General features: G+C 41.7%; 2 protein-coding genes across 2 annotated transcripts; one reads left to right on the top strand and one right to left on the bottom strand.

Moving 5' to 3' along the window:
• Positions 1-1362: 1362 nt before the first annotated feature.
• LOC117513334 lies at positions 1363-16861 on the bottom strand. The gene is made up of 7 exons (XM_034173559.1): positions 16121-16861; positions 15604-15769; positions 15360-15461; positions 4206-4262; positions 2045-2143; positions 1831-1950; positions 1363-1745 (listed from the first exon to the last, which is right to left on the bottom strand). Exons 1-7 carry the CDS (start codon positions 16135-16137, stop codon positions 1716-1718), a joined length of 591 nt encoding a protein of 196 aa, XP_034029450.1. The 5' UTR covers positions 16138-16861; the 3' UTR covers positions 1363-1715.
• Positions 16862-17617: 756 nt separating this feature from the next.
• si:ch211-269k10.4 lies at positions 17618-21041 on the top strand. Its single transcript, XM_034174969.1, has 5 exons — positions 17618-17906; positions 19230-19349; positions 19460-19516; positions 19596-19703; positions 20893-21041. The coding sequence occupies exons 2-5, from the start codon at positions 19239-19241 to the stop codon at positions 20998-21000; spliced, it is 384 nt and encodes a 127-aa protein (XP_034030860.1). The 5' UTR covers positions 17618-17906; positions 19230-19238; the 3' UTR covers positions 21001-21041.
• Positions 21042-21385: the final 344 nt, after the last annotated feature.

Genomic DNA, 21385 nt, shown 5'->3' with positions numbered 1-21385 from the left:
ACTCTTAGTCCAGCGTCCCTCAGTGTCAGTCCATGGTTGATAACGTGGTCAATAAGTGTTGCACGGATTTCTTGAGTTAAATTTGGTCCTTGTCTTCTTTGTTCAGGTGCTATCATTCTTCAGGTCCTTCTCTACCTCTTCCTCTATCTAGGCCTCTTCCTCTACCCCCTTCTTCTCCTCTTTGAGCTCCCCCTCTCATTCTCATGCTTCTTCTTCTAACTCCTTCCATTTTTGTTAAAGACTGGTGAACTCACCTGCTGCCTTTTATAGCACCAACCTGAATGCTGTATTTTCAATTAAGCACATGTGTGCTTCCACACTGGTGGATGTGATTATCCAATTTGTTCATTAGTGTGGTCATTGGCAAGACAGGGCTTTGTAATGAGAAGGAAGTAACCTCACAATCCTTATCTGTGTCTAAGGTGTGAAAATGTGTGTAATGTTTTGCAAAAAGTGTGAAGTTGAGTCTGTACTTATTGTTGTGCAACTCTGGACAGGTGTTTTGCTTCTTGAGTGTAAAGATCTGTTGATTGTGTGAAAATGTTCATTTTAGTGCGTAAACAACTGTAAAAAAAAACTGTAAGAACAGGGGTATGTAAACTTTGTATCAGGGTCATTTGGGTAGTTCTCTTGTCATTTTGATTTAAAAAGAGGAAACACAGCTGTTTGACAATAAATGGCTTCAACCAACCACTAACCATGAGTGAAAAAAAGTTTTTGTGTTATCATTCATATTCTCTTAAAAATGGCCAAAAAAAAAAAAAAAAAAAAGTAAAAATTCTGCCACGGTATGTAAACTTTTGAGCACAAATGAATCTGTGGTGCAAATTTGGTGAGAATCCATGAAGTAGGTTTTTTTATGTAATCCTTTAAAGCCTATATAAAGTGAAATCTTGATCCAGAATCTGGATCCGGATGCAGATCACCTCCAAAATTTAATAGAGTCTTCCATGGCCTAATATCAATCTCTGGTGGAAACTTAGTCAAAATCCATCCAGTAGTTTTGATGTAATCCTGCTAACAGACAGATAAATATATGCTGATGATTTTATTACATCTTTGGCGGATGTAAAAAAAAAAAAAACACCCACACAAGGGGGCTTGTGTCAGAACTACCAAGAACACACAGAGATTTCAATTTCAATTTTCAATTCAATTTCAATTTTTTTGTATGTAAAGAGAGAGTGAGAGAGAAAAGGCACAACACATTTTACTGAATTTTATTCTCCCTCAAATTCTTATTTTGTTTGATATTTAAGAATCATTCATCATATTGACACAAATCTGATTCCATATCAAACAGTACAATGCACAGAACTCGCTATCGAGCTCAGTCTGTTTGTATACCAATTAACCACTTATCAATAACAGGTTTAAATGTTTCCATACAGACAGAGCCACTGATTCTGGGTATAATTTTACAATAACCTGTTTTATTATATTCACAACACTCCAACCTACACCAGCGTGCTTCTCAATGTAAGCTTCTGCAGGACTTTGATATAAGAGAACATCAGCATGCTTTCTTAGTTATACTGATAATACGTAAGAAGGTTGACATTATAGTGCAACTTGTACAAAAAAGCACTCTGCTTATTCACATGCAGTTTTTTTTAAAGAAACTGTTGCATTTCTTGTAGGTTGGTGGTGGTTTTAACACAGGAAATGTCATTAAATGAAGACTGTTAGGTTTACTGAAGTCCAGTTGTTGAAATTCAGACTCCCTGTTTCAGCAGTATAATGGGCTGCAGGAGACAAAAACAAGACTGCTGTTAGTGACCAAAACTTTGACCTCTCTGACAGATGTTATACATGAATGAGGAGATATACCAGAGTATTGAACTGCTGCTTGCACACTGCTTTACTCAGCCAGTAGATTAAGAATAAAGTAATCATGCTTTCGACAACCAGCAGAGATGTGATCATCCCGTTAACCCCTTTAGTCACCTGCTGTGGATGGGTGAGATAATGAAGTCATTGTGCATTTGTTCAGTATTTCAGAGTGACAGGATGCACGATCAGTGGTGATGCTGCTGTCAGTTACCTTGAGGACGGTGTACTCATGTAACAACCAAGAACCAAAGCAGCTTGCTGTAGCTGACCACAGGAAGCTGATGATGTTCAGAGCGAATGAAAACTTTGTCTGCAAGGAGGAAAAGAAAACTATACACAGGAACTGCTGAAAATTACCATATTATTTTATTGTAAGAAAAAAAAAAATCATTTAACAGCTTTAAGTTATATAAAATATTTATTATTCATTAATTAAATTAAATGACTTAATATATATATACTATATATATACAATCCCAATTCCAATGAAGTTGGGACATTGTGTAAAATGTAAATAAAACAGAATACAATGATTTGCAAATCCTCTTCAACCTTTACTCAATTGAATACAAAGACAAGATATTTAATGTTCAAACTGATAAACTTTATTGTTTTTGTGCAAATATTTCCTCATTTTGAAATGGATGCCTGCAACACATTTCAAAATAGCTGGGACAGTGGTATGTTTACCACTGTGTTACATCACCTTTCCTTCTAACAACACTCAATAAGTGTCTGGAAACTGAGGACACTCATGATTGGGTATAAAAGGAGCATCCCCAAAAGTCTCAGCCTTTCGCAATCAAAGATGGGGCGAGGATCACCACTTTGTGAACAACTTCATGAAAAAAATAGTCCAACAGTTTAAGAACAATGTTTCTCAATGTTCAATTGCAAGGAATTTAGGGATTTCATCATCTACAGTCCATAATAGAAGATTTAGAGAATCTGGGGAACTTTCTACATGTAAGTGGCAAGGCCGAAAACCAACACTGAATGCCCGTGACCGACACAAGAGGAAAGAGACCATCCAGATTGCTGCCAGTGCAAAGTTCAAAAGCCAGCATCTGTGATGGTATGGGGGTGTTTAGTGCTCATGGCATGGACAACTTACACATCTGTGATGGCACCATCAATGCTGAAAGGTACATCCAGGTTATTGGGCAACACATGCTGCCATCCAAGCAACGTCTTTTTCAGGGACGTCCCTGCTTATTTCAGCAAGACAATGCCAAGTCACATTCTGCACGTGTTACAACAGCGTGGCTTCGTAGTAAAAGAGTGCGGGTACTAGACTGGCCTGCCTGCAGTCCAGACCTGTCACCCATTGAAAATGTGTGGTGCATTATGAAGCGCAAAATACAACAACGGAGACCCCTGACTGTTGAACAACTGAAGTCATACATCAAGCAAGAATGGGTAAGAATTCCACCTACAAAGCTTCAACAATTAGTGTCCTCAGTTCCCAAAGGCTTACTGAGTGTTGTTAGAAGGAAAGGTGATGTGACACAGTGGTAAACATACCACTGTCCCAGCTTTTTTGAAACGTGATGCATGCATCCATTTCAAAATGAGCAAATATTTGCACAAAACAAAAAGTTTATCAGTTTGAACATTAATTATCTTGTTTTGTGGTGTATTCAACTGAATATAGGTTGAAGAGGATTTGCAAATCATTGTATCCTGTTTTTATTTACAGTTTACACAACATCCCAACTTCATTGGAATTGGGGTTGTAATATGGTTATATATGTTTTATTATTCCGGATTACATTTTAAAAACAATAATAAATATTTTTACATATTTTTAAACTTTTTAAAAAACTGCTTTGTTTGTGCGTAACGCTCACAGTCGTCCTGCAGTACCTTCACAACTCACCAGGGGGCGACGGTTGACACTTTGGACGTCACTGTACTATTAAAATTGTACCACATGAATTAAAGCGAAAATCAATGGAAAATAGTAAGAAAAACATTTCAAGGTCTAAATTGTTCAAAACCAAATTCTGGTTTCTTTCAGTGATATTTCATGTATGAATTCACAGAGTATCAAACTGCTAATACTACTGACAATTAACGAGAAGCCGATTATATTCCAAAACAATTCTCACAATTTTACATTTATTCTGTAGATCTGTCCATTTTCCTCATTCATTTTATTTTATTTTTTCCATTCGACATAGTTACATGCCACATTTGGAATTTCAAACAGTAAGTGAGTTTGTAGCTAAATGAATTTCAGATTTAACTAATTTAAATACGTTTTGAAACTTTTTCAAATCATTTTTTTCCCTGATTTTACCAATTCCATTTAGGTTTTTTGTTTTTTTCTTTTAGTGAGCAATCACTTGATTTAAAATCACATTACTTACCAGATGAATGTTTGGGAAGCATCCTGCAGCATATGACACCACACCAGACACCACAAACTAAGATATTATTACATTATTATTAGAACATTTCATTCATTTTACACAGAAATATTCAAAACAAGAGTAGCATTATATCCACATGAAGACAAAATTATTAACCATCTATGAAATTTGACATTTTCTTCAAAATTTTCCCGTGTATTTTTATTTATTTATTTTTTTTTTTACAGAGGAAGGAATTTCCTAAACTAAACAGCATTTTACTTTTGGATGCTTACATTATTTTACTTTATTTCGCAAAAACCAAAACCTATCAGGGTCAAAATTATCAGCCCCCCTGATGCAAATAGTCACTTGTGTGTCCTTTTTGTTGGATAACAGTCTGCAGTCGATTGTTGTAGTTTTCAACAAGTCTCAGACATGTCTCCCAGCCCATTCTTCTTTGGTGAATCTCTCAAGCTCCTTCAGATTTGATGGTCTTCTTGCATGGACCTTGGTCATCAGTTCATCCCACAGATTTTCAGTGGTGCGTTTTGGGTTGGTGTCATGCTGGAAGACAAGGCAACGACCCAAACCCAGTTTTGCTGCTGGCTGCTTGAGGTTTTGTTTCAAAACCGTCACATATCCTTCTTTCTTCATGATTCCTTCCACCTTGAGGAGATTCCCAGTTCCAGACACACTGAAGCATCCCCACAGCATAATACTCCCAACGCCGTGATTCACCGCAGGGACAGAGTTCTTTGGGTTATAACCTCTCCCTTTTTCCCCAAATATAAGAATCAGAATCAGAATAGCTTTTATTCGCTGTGTATCCACAGAATACAAGGAATGTGACTTTGGTTTGAGCTGCACTCTCTCTGTACAGAATGTATAAATATACACTAAACACTGAATAATTCATAGTAATGAAATGTGCAAGAAAATAAAATGTGCAATAAGAGAAAAGAAAAATGATATGTGAAGCAGACAACAGATTGAAGTTAAGTTGTACATGAGGTAGATGAATTGCTGAGTTTTTTGGCAGGTTATATTGTTCATCAGTGTGATGGCCTGTGGAAAGAAACGGTTCCTATGTCTCATTGTTTTGATGTACAGGAGCTCTGTAATGTCAACCAGAGGGGAGCAGTTTAAACAGTGTGTGTCCAGGGTGTGAGGGGTCTGCAGAGATGTTACCAGCTTGCTTCCTGGTTCTGGATCGGCAATTTTTTTCTGCAGATCCCAGGAGATGGTGGATTCCAAGAACCAGAAAGTGTCCACAACAGGCACAGTGTTGTTGAGGATGGAAGGGGGGGGCGATGGTGGGTTCCTCCTGAAGTCTACTATCATCTCCACAGTCTTGAGCGGGTTCAGCTCCAGGTTGTTCTGACCACACCAGAGGACCAGCTGTTCCACCTCCTGCCTGTATGCAGCCTCATCATCCTGGATGAGTCCAGTGATACTGGTGTCATCTGCAAACTTCAGGAGTTTAACAGAGGGGCTCCCTGAGATGCAGTCATTTGTGTAGATGGAGAAGAGCAGTGGGGAGAGCACACACCTCTCAGAGGCGCCAGTGCTGATTATACGTTTGCTGGATGTGATGCTCCCCAGCCTCACCTGCTGTGTCCTGTCCATCAGGAAGCTGGAGACCCTGATAGGTGGAAGCTGGCACAGAGAGGTTGGAGAGTTTTTTGTGGAGAATGTCGGGGATGATGGTGTTGAACACCGAGCTGAAGTCTACAAACATGATCCTCAAGTACGTCTCTGCCAAGTCCAGGTGGCTGCAGGATGTAATGCGACCCAGTGTTGCTACATCCTCAACTGACCTGTTTGCCAGTAGGCAAACTGCAGGGGGGTCCAGCAGTGGTCCTGTGATGTCTTTCACTTGACTCAACATCAGGCGTTTAAAAGACTTCATGACTACAGATGTCAGGCAATGGGCCTGTAGTCATTTAGTCCTGTTATGGCAGGTTTCTTTGGGACTGAGATAATATGGAGCGGTTGAAGGAGGAAGGAATCACACTAGTTCAGAGATGTGTTAATGATCTGAGTGAAGATAGGAGCCAGCTAGGCAGCACAGGCTCTCAGACATGAGGGTGAGACACCATCACGTCCTGGAGCCTTTTTGATCTTTGTTTGTGAAGTGCTGCCATACCTGCTCTTCATAGCTCATTAGTGCAGGTGGTGTTGCAGAGGGGAAGGGGAGAGAGGTGACTAGGGAGCAGGAAGTCTATGTGTTGGGGTGGGTGAGGGGTGTGATAGGGTCCCCTTTCAAACTTAGAGTTAAAACAGGTTAATTCTCAGCCAGTTGGGTGCACTCCACAGGGGTGGCGGGTTGGTCTCCTGCAGTTGTGGCATGCTGGAGACCTCTCACACTGCTGCGGGTCATTGGTGAGAATGCTTTTTCAGTTTTACAGAGTAGCTCACTCATCTATTCTGATCTCCTTTGTTAGTTTGTTTCTGGCATGCTTGTATAGTAGCCTGTTTCCCTTTCTGTGGGCCTCCTCCTTGGCTTGGCGGAGCTGCCTCAGTTTCCCTGTAAACCAAGGTTTTGTTGTTGCTGTATATGCAGAAGGTTTTTGTCTGCACACACGGGTCCTAACATCTCTATGGTCCTAACGTCTCTATGGCCAAAGAGCTCTCGTTTCACCTCATCTGACCAATGGACATGAGTATGCATAAACCTTCTCCAGGTGTCCTAAGCATACTTCAGTCTGGCTTGAAGGTGTCTCTTCTGCAGAAGTGAGTGTTCTTTGTCTTGGTAAGTCATTCACTAGTGTCTTGGCAGTGTTCTGGGGTGTTTAGACACATCTCTCTCTGGTCGCAAAATTTTTCCTTTGTACCTTTGCCAGACCTGTTCTTTATTGTGGCTCTCTTTGAATTTCTGATGATGCTTCTCCAGTTCTTGACACTTGGGAATGCTGTAATAACTTAAAGTGGGGGAAATAAGTATTTGACTCCCTGTGAGTTTTTCAGATTTTTTCACCTACAAAGAATGGAGAGGTCTGTAATTTTTATTGTAGGTACACTTCAACTGTGAGAGACAGAATAAAAAATCCAGAAATCACATTGTATGATTTTTAATAATTAATTTGCATTTTATTGCATGAAATAAGTGTTTGATCCCCTAGAAAACAGAGCTTAACAATTGGTACAGAAACATTTGTCTGCCATTACACAGGTCAGACGTTTCCTGTAGTGCTTGACCAAGTTTTCCCACAATGCAACAGGGATTTTGTCCACTCCTCCATACAGATCTTCTCCAAATCTTTCAGGTTTGGAGTTTCAGCTCCCTCCAAAGATTTTCTATTGCGTTCAGGTCTGGAGGACTGGCCAGGCCACTCCAGAACCTTGAAATGCTTCTTACAGAGCCCCTCCTTAGTTGCCCTGGCTGTGTGTTTGGGGTCATTGTCATGCTGGAAGACCCAGCCACGACCCATCTTCAATGCTCTTACTGAGGGAAGGAGGTGTTTGCCAAAATCTCGCAATACATGACCCCAATCCATCCTCCCTTCAATACGGTGCAGTTCGTCCTGTCCCCTTTGCAGAAGAGCACCCCCAGAGTATGATGTTTCCACCCCCATGGCTCATGGTTGGCATGGTTTTCTTGGGGTTGTTCGCATCCTCTAAACATGGTAAGTGGAGATGATTCCAAAAAGCTCTATTCTGGTCTCATCTGACCACATGACCTTCTCCCATGCCTCCTCTGGATCATCCAGATGGTCACTGGTGAACTTCAAACGGGCCTGGACATGTGCTGGCTTGAACAGGGGGACCTTGCTGCTCTGCAGGATTTAAACCATGACAGCATCATGTGTACTAATGTAATCTTTGTGACTGTGTCCCAGCTCTCTTCAGGTCATTGACCAGGTCCTCCTGTGTAGTTCTGAGCTTTCTCAGAATCATCCTTACCCCACAATGTGAGATCTTGCATGGAATCCCAGACTGAGGGAGATTGACAGTCATCTCTGTGTTTTCTTCCACTTTCTAATAAATAATAACAGTTGTTGTCTTCTACCAAGCTGCTTGCCTGTTGTCCTGTAGTCCATCCCAGCATTGTGCAGGTCTACAGTTTTGTCCCTGTTGCCTTAGACAGCTCTTTGGTTCTTGGCTATGGTGGACAGGTTGGAGTGTGATTGATTGAGTGTGTGAACAGGTGTCTTTTATACAGGTAACAAATTCAAACAGGTGCAATTAATACAGGTAAAGAGTGCAGAACAAGAGGGCTTCTTAAAGAAAAATTAACAGGTCTGTGTGAGCCAGAATTCTTGTTGTTTGGTAGGGGATTCAAATACTTATTTAATGCAATAAAATGCAAATTAATTATTTAAAATCTTACAATGTGCTTTTCTAGATTTTTTTTTTTTTTTTAAGATTCTGTCTCTCACAGTTGAAGTGTACCTACAATAAAAATTACAGCCCTCTCCATTCTTTGTAGGTGGGAAAACCTGTAAACGGACAGGGGGTCAAATACTTATTTTCCCCACTGTCTATATCCTTTTTCCTCCTCTCCTCTAAACTGATTTCTTTTGAAGCTTTCCCAAGTGACAGCTCAAACCCTTCCTGACCAATGAATGACCAATGATAAGGGGACCAATGATTTTTTACCCTGATAGTTTTTTTTTCTTTTTGGCAAAATAATTTTGTCTTCTGTGTGCAAAGTAAATAATGCAGCTGTTATGGTTGGAACTACTGAAGGAACTAGGTTGGACCCCTAGATGCAGGTAGCCAGACACAAGTGGTAAGTGCAAAAACAAGGAATTTTAATGTCCAGGTGACAGTGATAATACAAAAGGTGACAAAATACTTCCAAGTGACTAAATCCAAAATTAACTGACAGGGTGAAAAAACATAAAGAAAACAATGGTCAAACAATGAGACCACACTCACTAATTGAAGATGACAAGAGGTGACAGACAACACGTGTGACTAGATGCAAAATACTGACAGGACAGGAAGTAAACGACCAGCAGTGAGGGAGCAAACTGGTGTGTGACCTTAAATACAGAACTGAACTAATGAGTGGCAGGTGTAAGCAATTAGGGGAAGGAGGAACATAAGTGCGTGCATACAGAAAGAACACAAAGTGACATCTAAGGGAGCATAGAAAATAAAACCATGATCACAAAATTCATAAAGGAAAACACAGATGATCAGAGTGGGGGAAGTGATGGTCTAGTGGGTTAAAGTGTTTGGGCTTGAGTTCCAGAGGATCATGGGTTCAAATCCCCGCCTGACTGGAAATCACTAAGGGCCCCTTGGGCAAGGCTTTTAATCCCTTAATGCTCCTGGTGTGTAGTGAGCGCCTTGTATGGCAGCACTCTCCCATCGGGGTGAATGTGAGGCATAATTGTAAAGCACTTTGAGCGTCTGATACAGATGGAAAAAGCGCTATATAAATGCAGTCCATTTACCATTTACCATTTGGAAGATAAACCAAATCATAAAACATTTAAACCAACAAATAAAGGCAACTCTTACAGAACACCACTGTGGAACCATGATTAAAACAGAAGAAACATCATAAAGGCAGAGAACTAATAACAGCAAATGGGGTAATTAACATGACGATCATCAAAGGACCTGGGGTAAAACACGGGGGGCACAAGTAAAGACCAGATCACAAAGGCAAACAAAGGGAAACGAAGCACCTGGGGGACAAAGACCAAGTTGCGAGGGGCAGGTGCCCTCAGATCAGCGCACGCCTGACAGGGAATGACTCATGGCAAACTGTACGTGCCAAGAGAACAGAGGACGAGGGACAGGGTAGGAATACTCATTCACACCACCCACAGACAACAAAAAGAACCACGCCACACCCACACCTGCACATGTACACATACACACAGAGACCTCAAACACACCCTGACGCACACAGCGGTCCCCCACACAGTAGGATGCAGGACCAGGACAGGTGATACAGATACTGACAAGACAAGTGACGGGGACTCACCAAAGGCACACATGCTCACACACACACAACACACACACACACACACACACACACACACACACACACACACACACACACACCACACACACACACACACACACACACACACACACACACACACCACCACGGACCACCGGGAGACCGGACACACATAGACGACAGGAAGAGGTGCACATGGAGGACGGACCAGACTCACACACCATCCACACCATGCTCTCATACACACCCACAGACAACGGGATGACAGCAGGTAATAATAATAATAATAATAATAATAATAATAATACATAAGTTTTATATAGAGCTTTCATGACACTCAAAGATGCTTTACAGGTGAAAAACATGTAGACAGTACAAACACACAGTATAAGGATAGGCAGGACAGAGGTAGAGAGAAACAACAGTACAATGAAAGATAACAAAGGGCAACAACAGATCTGGAGGGAGGAGATGGTGGTGGTTGATGGAACTGGAGAAGCAAGCCTTAGGTGTTATACGTGGTCTGGAAAAGGTGGTTCTTAGATTGCCGTTTGAAGGATGGCAGTGAGTCAGACTCTCGGATGGCCAGGGGAAGGGATTCTAGAGGGTGGGGGCGGCTGGTGGAGAAGGCTCTGTCACCCAGGTGCGGTGGTACTGGTCTTGACGGTGGGGGTGAGGAGGTTGGCATCTGAGAAGGCGTAGATGGCGAGGAGGAGAGTGGTGGTGTAGGAGATCGGTGAGATACGGGGGGAGAGGTTATTTAGGGCTTTGTAAGTGTGAGGAGAATCTTGAAATGTATACACTGTTTTATGGGAAGCCAGTGGAGTTGACGGGGATAGGGGTGATGTGTTCTCTGGAGGGGGAGCGGGGTAAGCAGCCGGCAGCAGAGTTTTTGGACATATGGCAGTTTTTGAAGAACATTTGAGGGAGGCCATACAGGATGCTATTGCAGTAGTTAAGTCTGGAGGGTGATGAAAGCATGAATTTCAGCAGCTGAGGGTGAAAGTGTGGGTCGAAGGCGTGCTATGTTGCGGAGGTGGAAAAAGATGTTTTTGGTGATTGTGGTGGTTTCTGACCAAGGGGGGAGGGGGGAAACAGAGTGACCATCGATGGAGAGTGAGAAATTCTGGAGGTGTGGAGGATGGATTTTGGGCCGAAGATGATGATTTCCATTTTATTGCTGTTTGAGTTTGAGAATGTTTTGGCTCATCCAGGTTTTAATGTCAGTGATGCAGTTGGTGAGGGTTGGAAAGGATTGCAGGAGTGATGGTTTTGGTGTTTATGTAAAGTTGAGTGTCATCGGCGTAACAGTGGAAGTTGAGTCCACGGCGGCGGATGATGTGACCCAAGTGGGAGCATGTAGAGGATGAAGAGAACAGGGCCAAGAACTGAACCTTGTGGAACTCAATGTAGGACAGGGGGCTGGTAGAGGATTTTTGGTGGTTTATGGCCATGTAGTGGGATCTGTCAGAGAGGTATGAGTGAACCAGGAGAGGGCGGTGTCGGTGATGCCAATGGATTACAGATGGTTGAAGAGAATGGAGTGGTTGACTGTATCAAAGGCAGCACTGAGGTCGAGGAGAAGGGGATGGTAAGGGTTCCAGAGTCAGAGATAGTAAGAGGTCATTTGTTACTTTGAGGAGAGCTGTTTCGGTGCTGGATGGGTTTCTGAAGCCGAATTGGAATGTTTCATATAGGTCACTGGTGAGGAGATGTTTATTTAGTTGTGTTGCGACAGCTCTTTCCAATAATTTTGAGAGGAATGTGAGGTTGGAGATGGGTCTGAAATTATTGGGGTCATCGGGGTCGAGGCCAGGTTTTTTAGGAGAGGAGTGATGGCAGCGAGCTTAAGTGGTGAGGGGACCATGCCAGAGGTAAGAGAGGAGTTGATGGTGTCAGTGATGAGTGGAGCGAGGGGGTGAGACAGGCTTTGACAAGATCAGATGGCATGGGATCCAGGGGGGAGGTGGATGACTTCATGGTTGAGAAGTATTTTGGAAAGGTCTGCTGTAGTTATGGGTGAGAAATGTGAGAGTCAGTGAATGGGGGAGAGGCAAATGTTCGTTCTGGGACTGGGGTGGTGGCATTGAAGGATACAAGCTGATTGTGGATGCTGTCTATCTTTGAAGTAAAAAATTACATGAGGCGGGTCACATTTTTTCCAGGGTGAAAGTGGATGAAATATTGTCATAAGGTTTGAGTAGTTTGTTTATCGTGGAGACCAGGGAGCGTGGGTTGGAGGATCCTGAGTGAATGATGCCGGAGTAATAAGCAGAACGGGCTTGTTGATTTTGTTGTTTGTGTCAATCCCATGTCATGCCTTCCGAAGAGGAAGCAGAGACTGGGGACTCAGAGGCGGACTCATCCATTACCCAGGCCGAAGTCACCGAGGTGGTTAGAAAGCTCCTCGGTGGCAAGGCTCCTGGGGTGGATGAAATTCGTCCTGAGTACCTTAAGTCTCTGGATGTTGTGGGACTATCTTGGCTGACACACCTCTGCAACATCGCATGGCAATTGGGGACAGTGCCTCTGGATTGGCAGACCGGGGTGGTGGTCCCTCTGTTTAAGAAGGGGGACCGGAGGGTGTGTTCCAACTATAGGGGGATCACACTCCTCAGCCTCCCCGATAAGGTGTATTCCAGATTACTGGAGAGGAGAATTCGACCGATGGTCGAACCTCAGATTCAGGAGGAGCAGTGTGGTTTTCGTCCTGGTTGCGGCACACTGGACCAGCGCTACATGCTCCATCGGGTGCTTGAGGGTTCATGGGAGTTCTCCCAACCAGTCCACATGTGTTTTGTGGATCTGGAGAAGGTATTTGACTGCGTCCCTCGGGGCACCCTGTGGGGAGTGCTCCGGGAGTACGGGGTCTGGGGTCCTTTGCTAAGGGCTGTCCGGTCCCTGTACGACCGCAGCAGGAGCTTGGTTCGCATTGCCGGTAGTAAGTCAAACCTGTTTCCAGTGCACGTTGGCCTCCGCCAGGGCTGCCCTTTGTCACCGGTTCTGTTCATTATTTTTATGGACAGAATTTCTAGGCGCAGCCAGGGTGTAGAGGGGGTCTGGTTTGGGAACCACAGAATCTCGTCTCTGCTGTATGCGGACGATGTGGTTCTGTTGGCTTCGTCAAATCAGGACCTTCAGCGTGCGCTGGGGCGGTTTGCAGCTGAGTGTGAAGCGTCCGGGATGAAAATCAGCACCTCCAAATCCAAGGCCATGGTTCTCGACCGGATAAAGGTGCTTTGCCCTCTTCAGGTCGGTGGAGTGTCCTTGCCTCAAGTGGAGAAGTTTAAGTATCTCGGGGTCTTGTTCACGAGTGAGGGACGGATGGAGCGTGAGATCGATAGACGGATCGGTGCAGCATCTGCAGTGATGTGGTCGCTGTATCGGACCGTCGTGGTGAAGAGAGAGCTGGGTAGGGGGCCAAAGCTCTCGATTTACCAATCGATCTATGTTCCGATCCTCACCTATGGTCATGAGATTTGGCTCATGACCAAAAGAACGAGATCGCGAGTACAAGCGGCCGAGATGAGTTTCCTCTGCAGGGTGGCTGGGCGCTCCCTTAGAGATAGGGTAAGGAGCTCGGTTACTCAGGAGGAGCTCGGAGTCGAGCTGCTGCTCCTCCATGTCAAAAGGAGTCAGTTGAGGTGGCTCAGGCATCTTTTCTGGATGCCCCCTGGATGCCTCGCTGGAGAGGTGTTCCGGGCATGTCCCATTGGGAGGAGGCCTCGGGGAAGACCCAGGACACACTGGAGGGACTACATCTCTCGGCTGGCTTGGGAACACCTTGGGGTTCCCCCGGAGGAGCTGGGGGAGGTGTGTGTGGATCGGGAGGTCTGGGCGGCTTTGCTTGAGCTGCTGCCCCCGTGACCTGACTCCGGATAAAGCGGAAGAAAAATGGATATATGAATGGATGGGCTTTGTTGAGTGCTAATTTGTAGTGCAGCATATGGTCTTTGTAGGCTTGGGCGTGGACTGTGAGGCCGTTTTTTTTTTGCAAAGTCGTTCTAGTTGTCTGAGATGATCCAGAATGATCCAGGAAAAGGTAGAGTTTGTTCTAGCCGAGAAAATCGTAAAATTGAAAAATGTTTGGTAGGCGAGCGAGAAGCGGCAGCCAAAAACGCGGCAGCCAAAAATGCGGCAGCCAAAAACGTGGCAGCCAAAAACGCGCCAGCGTCCTCACGCCATGTAAAACAACGGGGAGGGTACACACATGAAGGGCCACAGGGAGACAGGACAGGACACATGACCAAGGACGTAAAAGACACGGCGACAACCAGGGCTTAATTTGAGGGAGAGCAAGCCGGAGCGCGCTCCGGAACCTCTGACGTTGGCTCCGCCAGCTATTTATACTGGATCCGGTGATCCGCCACCTCTCTTGACTAACAAAATATAAAAAAAAAATCACAGCGATTGCTCTCACTGCCACTCATACCGCCCTGTCTGCTGTGCGGAATTGCGCCAAATCTGGCAACAGGCCCAGAGGCTACGCTCGTTGTTTTGATCCGGATGTTGACCGCAGCCGCAGAGCTCCGTGGCCACCGAGAGAGGACTTGGATTCTTTGCGGGTCCCGCATCCGTACCCCCGAAGGCAGTGAGCGAAGGGAGAGCCGTGCATTGTGTTCTGCGTGTGTCTGTTTATAATGTTCTCGCACAGAAGAAAAAAGAGTGTTTACACAGGAGAGAAAAGTGAGAAAATGTGATGGATTTCGTTTATCACAGGTTATTTTTAGAACATAACTCCCGCGATAAACAAGGGATCACTGTACATCATTAAACAGGAATTTGTACTCTATCTGGATTTGGTGTGACTAGTGTTATTAGGCCTACAATACATGCCCAGTTTATTTTTGGTGTGGCGCACAGCGTTGTTCGCAAGCACCCCCCGCCCTTCTTCTTTTTCTGCACCGGAGCCACCCATCCTCTGCGCTCTGGAACCTCCCACTTTACAAATTAAGCACTGGGGACAACACAAAAAACCCGGCCACAGTAAGGGTCCGAAATAAAACTAGGATCTTTAGAAATGCTGAGTTGAACATTCCTTGCTCTGTTAAAAAAGCACTTGGGAAAATTTGGAAGAAAATGTAAAATTTCATGGGGTTGGTGGGGTGCACTAATAATTTTTGTCTTCATCTCTCTCTCTCTCTCTCTCTCTATATATATATATATATGTGTGTGTGTGTGTGTGTGTGTGAGAGAGAGAATGTATAGGAGCAAATTAATTTTTGTAGCTGTGAAATTGTTATTACCAAAACACTTAGTAGAACACAGTAGTACCAGGTGGGGTCACGTGCCTCAATGAAACCCAGACCCAGAGTCAAAATGAACACACCAGTGAAAGCCTGTGCTGCCTTCAAACAAACAAACAAACAAACAAATAAACCGACCAAGAAACAGACAAGACAGCCAAAACAAGTTGTCGTTTTTTACTTGAATAAAACAAAAAATGAAAATATCTTGATCGTGATGATTTGTTTTAACCATTTGACTTACCCCAAGAGGTTTCGGTTTCCCCTTGTTGACAAAGACCTTGTAGGAGTCTCTGAAGACGCACTGAAAGGCGTCTGGCATCAGTTGACCCTCTGGAGCATATTTCAGACTCCCAATGGGAATAGTGATGATCATCGAGTCATCACAGATGAACGTCTTCTTCATTGTCCTGTCAGCAATCGACAATCACACGGTCCTAAAGCGCTTCAGATCACCGCTGCACTCAGACGCAAACCGCTTTGTCCTGAAGTGGACTCAGATCTGAATTTGTCTGATTAGTTTGACAAGTACGCAAGTGTGTGTGCCAACAGGCTCCCTGTCTCTCATAGTTCACTCACTGACACACACACACACACACACACAACACACACACACACACACACACACACACACACACACACACACACACACACACACACACACACAACCACACACACACACACACACACACACACACACACACAGAGGCATAACCTACAAAATATGTAATTGAGTAAAAGTGCCGCAGGATGTTCAGTACCTGAGATTGTGGTTCATAAAAAGAAGAGAAGGTTTTTGTCCGATCAGATGCAACTGTGACAAAGAGACACAGGAGAGTGAAGGTGATATTTTAGATGACAGGGTGAGGAAGTTATGCGATGAAGATGACCACGTTTCTCAGTCGTCACAGAGAGGTTTGAGGTGTTAGTCTGACACACAAGCTGTGGAACACACACCAACAGTGGTAAGAATCTAGCATCTTTATTGAATTACAAATAAATAAATAAAAATGCTTATTTGGAATGCAGCATGTGGATGTGCAGCCATATACACAAAATGATGTGTTTATCTGCAGGCATGTCAGGTGTCAAATATGAAAAATTCTGCCACGAGCTGCTTCTTTAACTGTATTCTAAGCTGCTTTTTGATTTGGGTGGTAATTTAACAAGCACAATTGCCTCTTATTTGATGCAGTTGGTGACAATAGTAGAAAAGCATGAACAAACAGCGACAGGATTCATATAATGAAACAGAATATGAAAGTAAAATACAATTTAAAATATTTCATGCCCTTCATTAAGAGTTCAGTTTGTGAAAAAACAGTTTGTGTCAAAATGTTGCTGTAAGTTTGTTTGGGGGTTTCATATTAAATACTCTCAAAGTGTCACTATTCCAGTTGGTTTATACAAACAACCCCCGCTATAAGTTATTTCAGCCTGACATGACTCATTTTGAATGAGCCATTTTTACAAAAATTCTTGAGCCAATTTTGCAAGAACAGTGAATACCCGGACTCTGCATTGCAATAAATACAATATCAATGCAGAATGAAAAGATGTTTTTGTTCACTTTATTTACAGCTACAGTGGCAGAAAATACTACATATAGTACAACAGTACTGTTAATGCAATATTATATCATAATATTCAATCAACACTTCTTCAATAGTGTCAGCAGCAGTGTTGCCATGGTTACTATGAAACGTTTGCTTTATTATTTACTTCATACAGTTACTTTATGCAGTTACTTTATTAATGATTTTTTATTACTTTATAGTTACTTCATTAGCAGCTTTATGCAGTTACTTTTTAGTTACTTTATACAGTTACTTCATTAGCAGTTTTATGCAGTTACGTTTAAGTTACTTATGCAGTTACTTATTAGCAGCTGCCGACAACTTGTAACTATTAAGTAAAGTACTTAATAAGGTAAATCGTAATCTAACGTGGTTACGCTTAAGATTAAGTAATCAACAAACGAATCAGCAAAGTAACTAATAGTTACGTTTCTGAGTACTCAATCTTAAAAATAACATAGATTACTATTTATTTATTAGTTGCATTCAGCAGCTGCCGACAAGTTGTCCACAGCTGCTAATGAAATAACTGAAGTAACTGTAAATGTAACTGTATAAAGTAACTAATAAAGTAACTTTTCAAAGTAACTGTGTCAACACTGGTCCGCAGTAGCAACACATTAAAATATTTCAAACAATGGCTGATTTATTGGACTTTACTCAAATTCAAAAGGTTTTAAGGTGAAATAATCTGTCATACTAATTGAGGAATTGAAGAAAAAGGTATGACACATGATGTGTTGGTAATCATTATAAAATTGCATAACGGGATGAAAAAAAAATCCTCCATCCAGACCCAAGATCCACCATGCCTGTGCTGACGTTGACATGAACATTCACCAACACGAGGAAGCAAGCAGGGACAAACCCAGAGAGCCGCAGATCCAAATTTACACAGCTACCGAGCTTGAGCCTGAAGTGAGAGGGCCTCTGCACGATCTGATGCAGAAACATACCTGATGTGTTCGGGGTTAAGAATCTCAAAAGAACATGTATGAAGAAAGTCAATGCAGCAGCCTAACAATAACACAGTTTGTGAAGACGTGATGCAAAAATATGGCTATTTATAACTGCCCCAATATCAGGGAAATAATAGAGATTTTTAAAAGTAGCATCAATGAAGCAACAAAAGAGAGAGAGAGAGAGAGAAGAGGAGAGAGAGAGAGGAGGAGAGAGAGAGATGAGAGAGAGAGAGAGAGCGATCCTGCCATAATCAGAATGTAAAACATAACTTGGGTTCAACATAAAAATACATCCTCAAAATTTTATGTTAACTCAATAAAAACAGTTTGCTCTTCCAAAATCACAAAAGTTTTGCTCCTTTAGATTAGTTAATTCTTTCAACTTCCTTCCTTAGTAGTTTCTACTAATTTGTAATGATTTGCCTCAATCATGAGATTTATCAGATAAAGTTTTTGTTTTTAACTACCTCTACTAAGTCGGATATGTCTTGCCAGCATTTGTTCTCAGTATTGCACAAAAGCAAACAACATTTTTTTGTGAAACATAATGAAAATGTCAGTGCTGTCTTAGAATTGATAAAATTATATTTTTGCAGCAAATCCAGATACAGAAAAGGAGGTGACTTTTCTGCTGGTCCGACTTATACTCAATACGATACACAGTGTCTGTGTGTGTGCTCATGAAACTGACAATAATTGCACTTTATAAGTTATGCTACAATTAAATCATAAATATCTAAATGCAATATATATATATATATATATATATATATATATATATATGTTTTTTTATATATAAAAACAAACAGTACCCCTGTGCAAAAAAGCCATTAAACTATACAAGAACTAAAGTCTTGTTACTGTTACATGCAGAGATGAATATCAGTTCTAGTGCAGCAGATAGAATATTTACAGAAGAATACTTCAAATGGTAATACAAGCACCACAGGCGGCACAAATACTCCTCAGACATTATTCTTTAAAAAAAAAAAAAGGACTAGCCACTTGAATTTTCAATAGGCGGCAAGGTAGGGGTCAGTTGAAGAATTACACAGGGGTCAACAGTTAAAAATGTTCCAATCATATTGAAAGCCGTTTTTTCTTCAAAAGAGTAATATCTAAGTAGTATTTGTGCCAAATTTGGTGCTTGTGTCACCATGTGAATGATTGTTTCAGTTATCTGCTGCACTATTCCTGCAGCTACCACCCATTTATTTGAGATTATACGTATTGTAACCTAAATGACATCAGTTGTGAAAATGCTGAGAATGTGTGTCGGTTAAAGTGACTGTGTTTTCTGGGTCAGACTGTTTGTAACGTCAGTGTGTCAGTCTGTGCAGATGGTGAGCGGTCTCTTCAGCATTGCAATGGGAATTCTTTTTGCTGTCAACCAGGAGATGTCTGATTCACTTTTCACTCTGTTCAGAGTTTCCCACCTAAGCGGCTCACTTGTAAGTCTTTGACTTGGTTTAAAAAAATTCGCCAGTAAACAAAACCAATAACACCATAATGTTCTAGTCTTGGGTGAAACGTCACTCTGAAGATGTTTTCTCCTCTGCAGTTCATCATTGCTGGACTTCTATCCAACCTTTTGTTCAAATACCCAAGACTGCTGCCAGTAAGATTCATAATCATATAAACATCACAGCTGTGAAGATGATCATGAAATGAACACTTTTTTTTTTTTTTTTTTGCAGGTGTCACTGGTGGTTAACTGTGGCTGTATTGTTGTCGCTATAGCTGCAGTGTGTTTGATCAACATCGACTTGGCGTTCTGGCATCAAGAAAATGAGCAGTATTTGAAGGTACAATCATCCTGATCATATAAACATATGAAACATTACTGTTTCAAAGAAAACTTTATTGCATTTACAGTACTGTCAAAAATATCTTAACCGCCCTTATTGTCTTTACAAAGCAATTTTGTCTTCACTAGTACATCAGTAATTAAACAAATAAGAAATTATCAAATTTAAAACTTCACACTATAATTGAGAGCATAAGTTTTGTTGTTATTTCTATACACGTTGGCTAAATTGTGTTTTATTCATCATGTCAGATTTTCAAGTAGGGCATGGTTCTCCATGTTTTGGAGAACCACACCCTACTTTTTTGGGGTCATGCTCAAAACTTCTCAATCGATCTTCGTAACACAAAGACAACAAACATGAGACAATAATCAATTAATAATGATCAGGACTTCAAACCAGATATTTTCACTTTGTGTGTTCTGTGAAGAATCTGTATTTTAGCATTTCAATTCTTGTTATCATTTTAAAAATTATATTTCCCAAACCAGTTAATAACATGAAATTTAAGGCTATGTTGCTTCACAATATGTCTCTTTTAGACAGTATAATAAAAATGTCTGTTGATATATTTTAGTCTGTAATGTGTCACTAATGCTAGCTAACAAGCTAGGCTATACCACATTGTTTAGCCTAACTGTAGTTAGCTAAGTATTTTTCCAAGATTATTTCTCTTTACATTAGCCTGTCCACAAAACATGACGTATGATGTCTAAAACCAGCACATCCCAATGTTTATCTCCTGTGGTTGGAAACAGGGACGTCCCCCAAATTTTACTTTAATTGCTATTGCACTACATTCATAGAACTAGAGAAGTCAGTACCAGCTTATTTCAAGAGGAAAAATGTTTAGTTTGTAATAAAAGAAGGGGGAAAACTCCACCTTATTGGTTACCTTTAAACATTAGTTTTGTTCATTCATCAAACCGCTTCAGTCTTGATAATCAACTGATCCACATGATGTTCTTGTAAAACCACAATAGTTTAGTTCATTCAAAGAATTTAGTATTAAAAGTGCAGGAGCACAATATGTTTATTTTATGTACACATACTGTTTGAATTTTTTATTTTTTTTAATTATTTTTCCAGCATCTTCATTTTGTCATTGTTTTTAAAATCATGTGCAATATTTTTCTGATACTACTGATTGCATTCTAAAAAACATGGATTTATGTGTTTTTAACAGATGGAGGTGATGGAACTTATTGTGTTGGGGATAGAGATTTCCCTTTCTTCAGTCCTCTGCTTCATGTTCATTAAAGAGAGACGTTCCAAATCCCATCAGTCTCTGTGAAAACATCATTTTATTTCTACTTCCATTTAAATATTTGAACTTGTTTAACTATCAGGACAAATAGGCTGTCAAAAATTTAATGGAACAAACTGTTTTAGGACTACATTGCTGTCACTGTATCTGGGCGGTTTGTTTAACTCAGGCTCACAAGAGTTGTGATAAATGTCAACGTCTCTCATGTGAAGGACAAACCACCCTCTTCCTCTTTTACCGCTGCTTCTTTTTTTTTTTTTTTTGACAGTAGTATTTATTACAGCACTGCAGGACCTCCTGTTTGTGGTTGGACTCGTGTGGTTTGCGATCAGTGGAAATTTTGAAACTTCTCTGCTGCATGCGAAAAGAACCGATCAGTCGCTAGTGAATAATTTTAGAACAATGTATTTTT

The sequence above is a fragment of the Thalassophryne amazonica genome, chromosome 7 (assembly GCF_902500255.1).
Source record: "Thalassophryne amazonica chromosome 7, fThaAma1.1, whole genome shotgun sequence".
NCBI lineage: Eukaryota > Metazoa > Chordata > Actinopteri > Batrachoidiformes > Batrachoididae > Thalassophryne > Thalassophryne amazonica.
The sequence above is the reverse complement of the archived record's forward strand: the minus strand, read 5'-3'. Positions and strand labels throughout refer to the sequence as shown.

Bases quoted from the DNA above. Each gene is read 5' to 3' on its own strand.
- LOC117513334 (XM_034173559.1), bottom strand. The intron at 15,462-15,603 runs GTAAGTCAAATG...GTTTGTTTGAAG, and splicing joins GGAAACCGAAACCTCTTGGG to GCAGCACAGGCTTTCACTGG. The intron at 1,746-1,830 runs GTATATCTCCTC...TGTCTCCTGCAG, and splicing joins AGCAGCAGTTCAATACTCTG to CCCATTATACTGCTGAAACA.
- si:ch211-269k10.4 (XM_034174969.1), top strand. From the start codon at position 19,239: ATGGTGAGCGGTCTCTTCAGCATTGCAATGGGAATTCTTTTTGCTGTC. The intron at 19,517-19,595 runs GTAAGATTCATA...TTTTTTTTGCAG, and splicing joins AATACCCAAGACTGCTGCCA to GTGTCACTGGTGGTTAACTG. The intron at 19,704-20,892 runs GTACAATCATCC...TGTTTTTAACAG, and splicing joins AAAATGAGCAGTATTTGAAG to ATGGAGGTGATGGAACTTAT.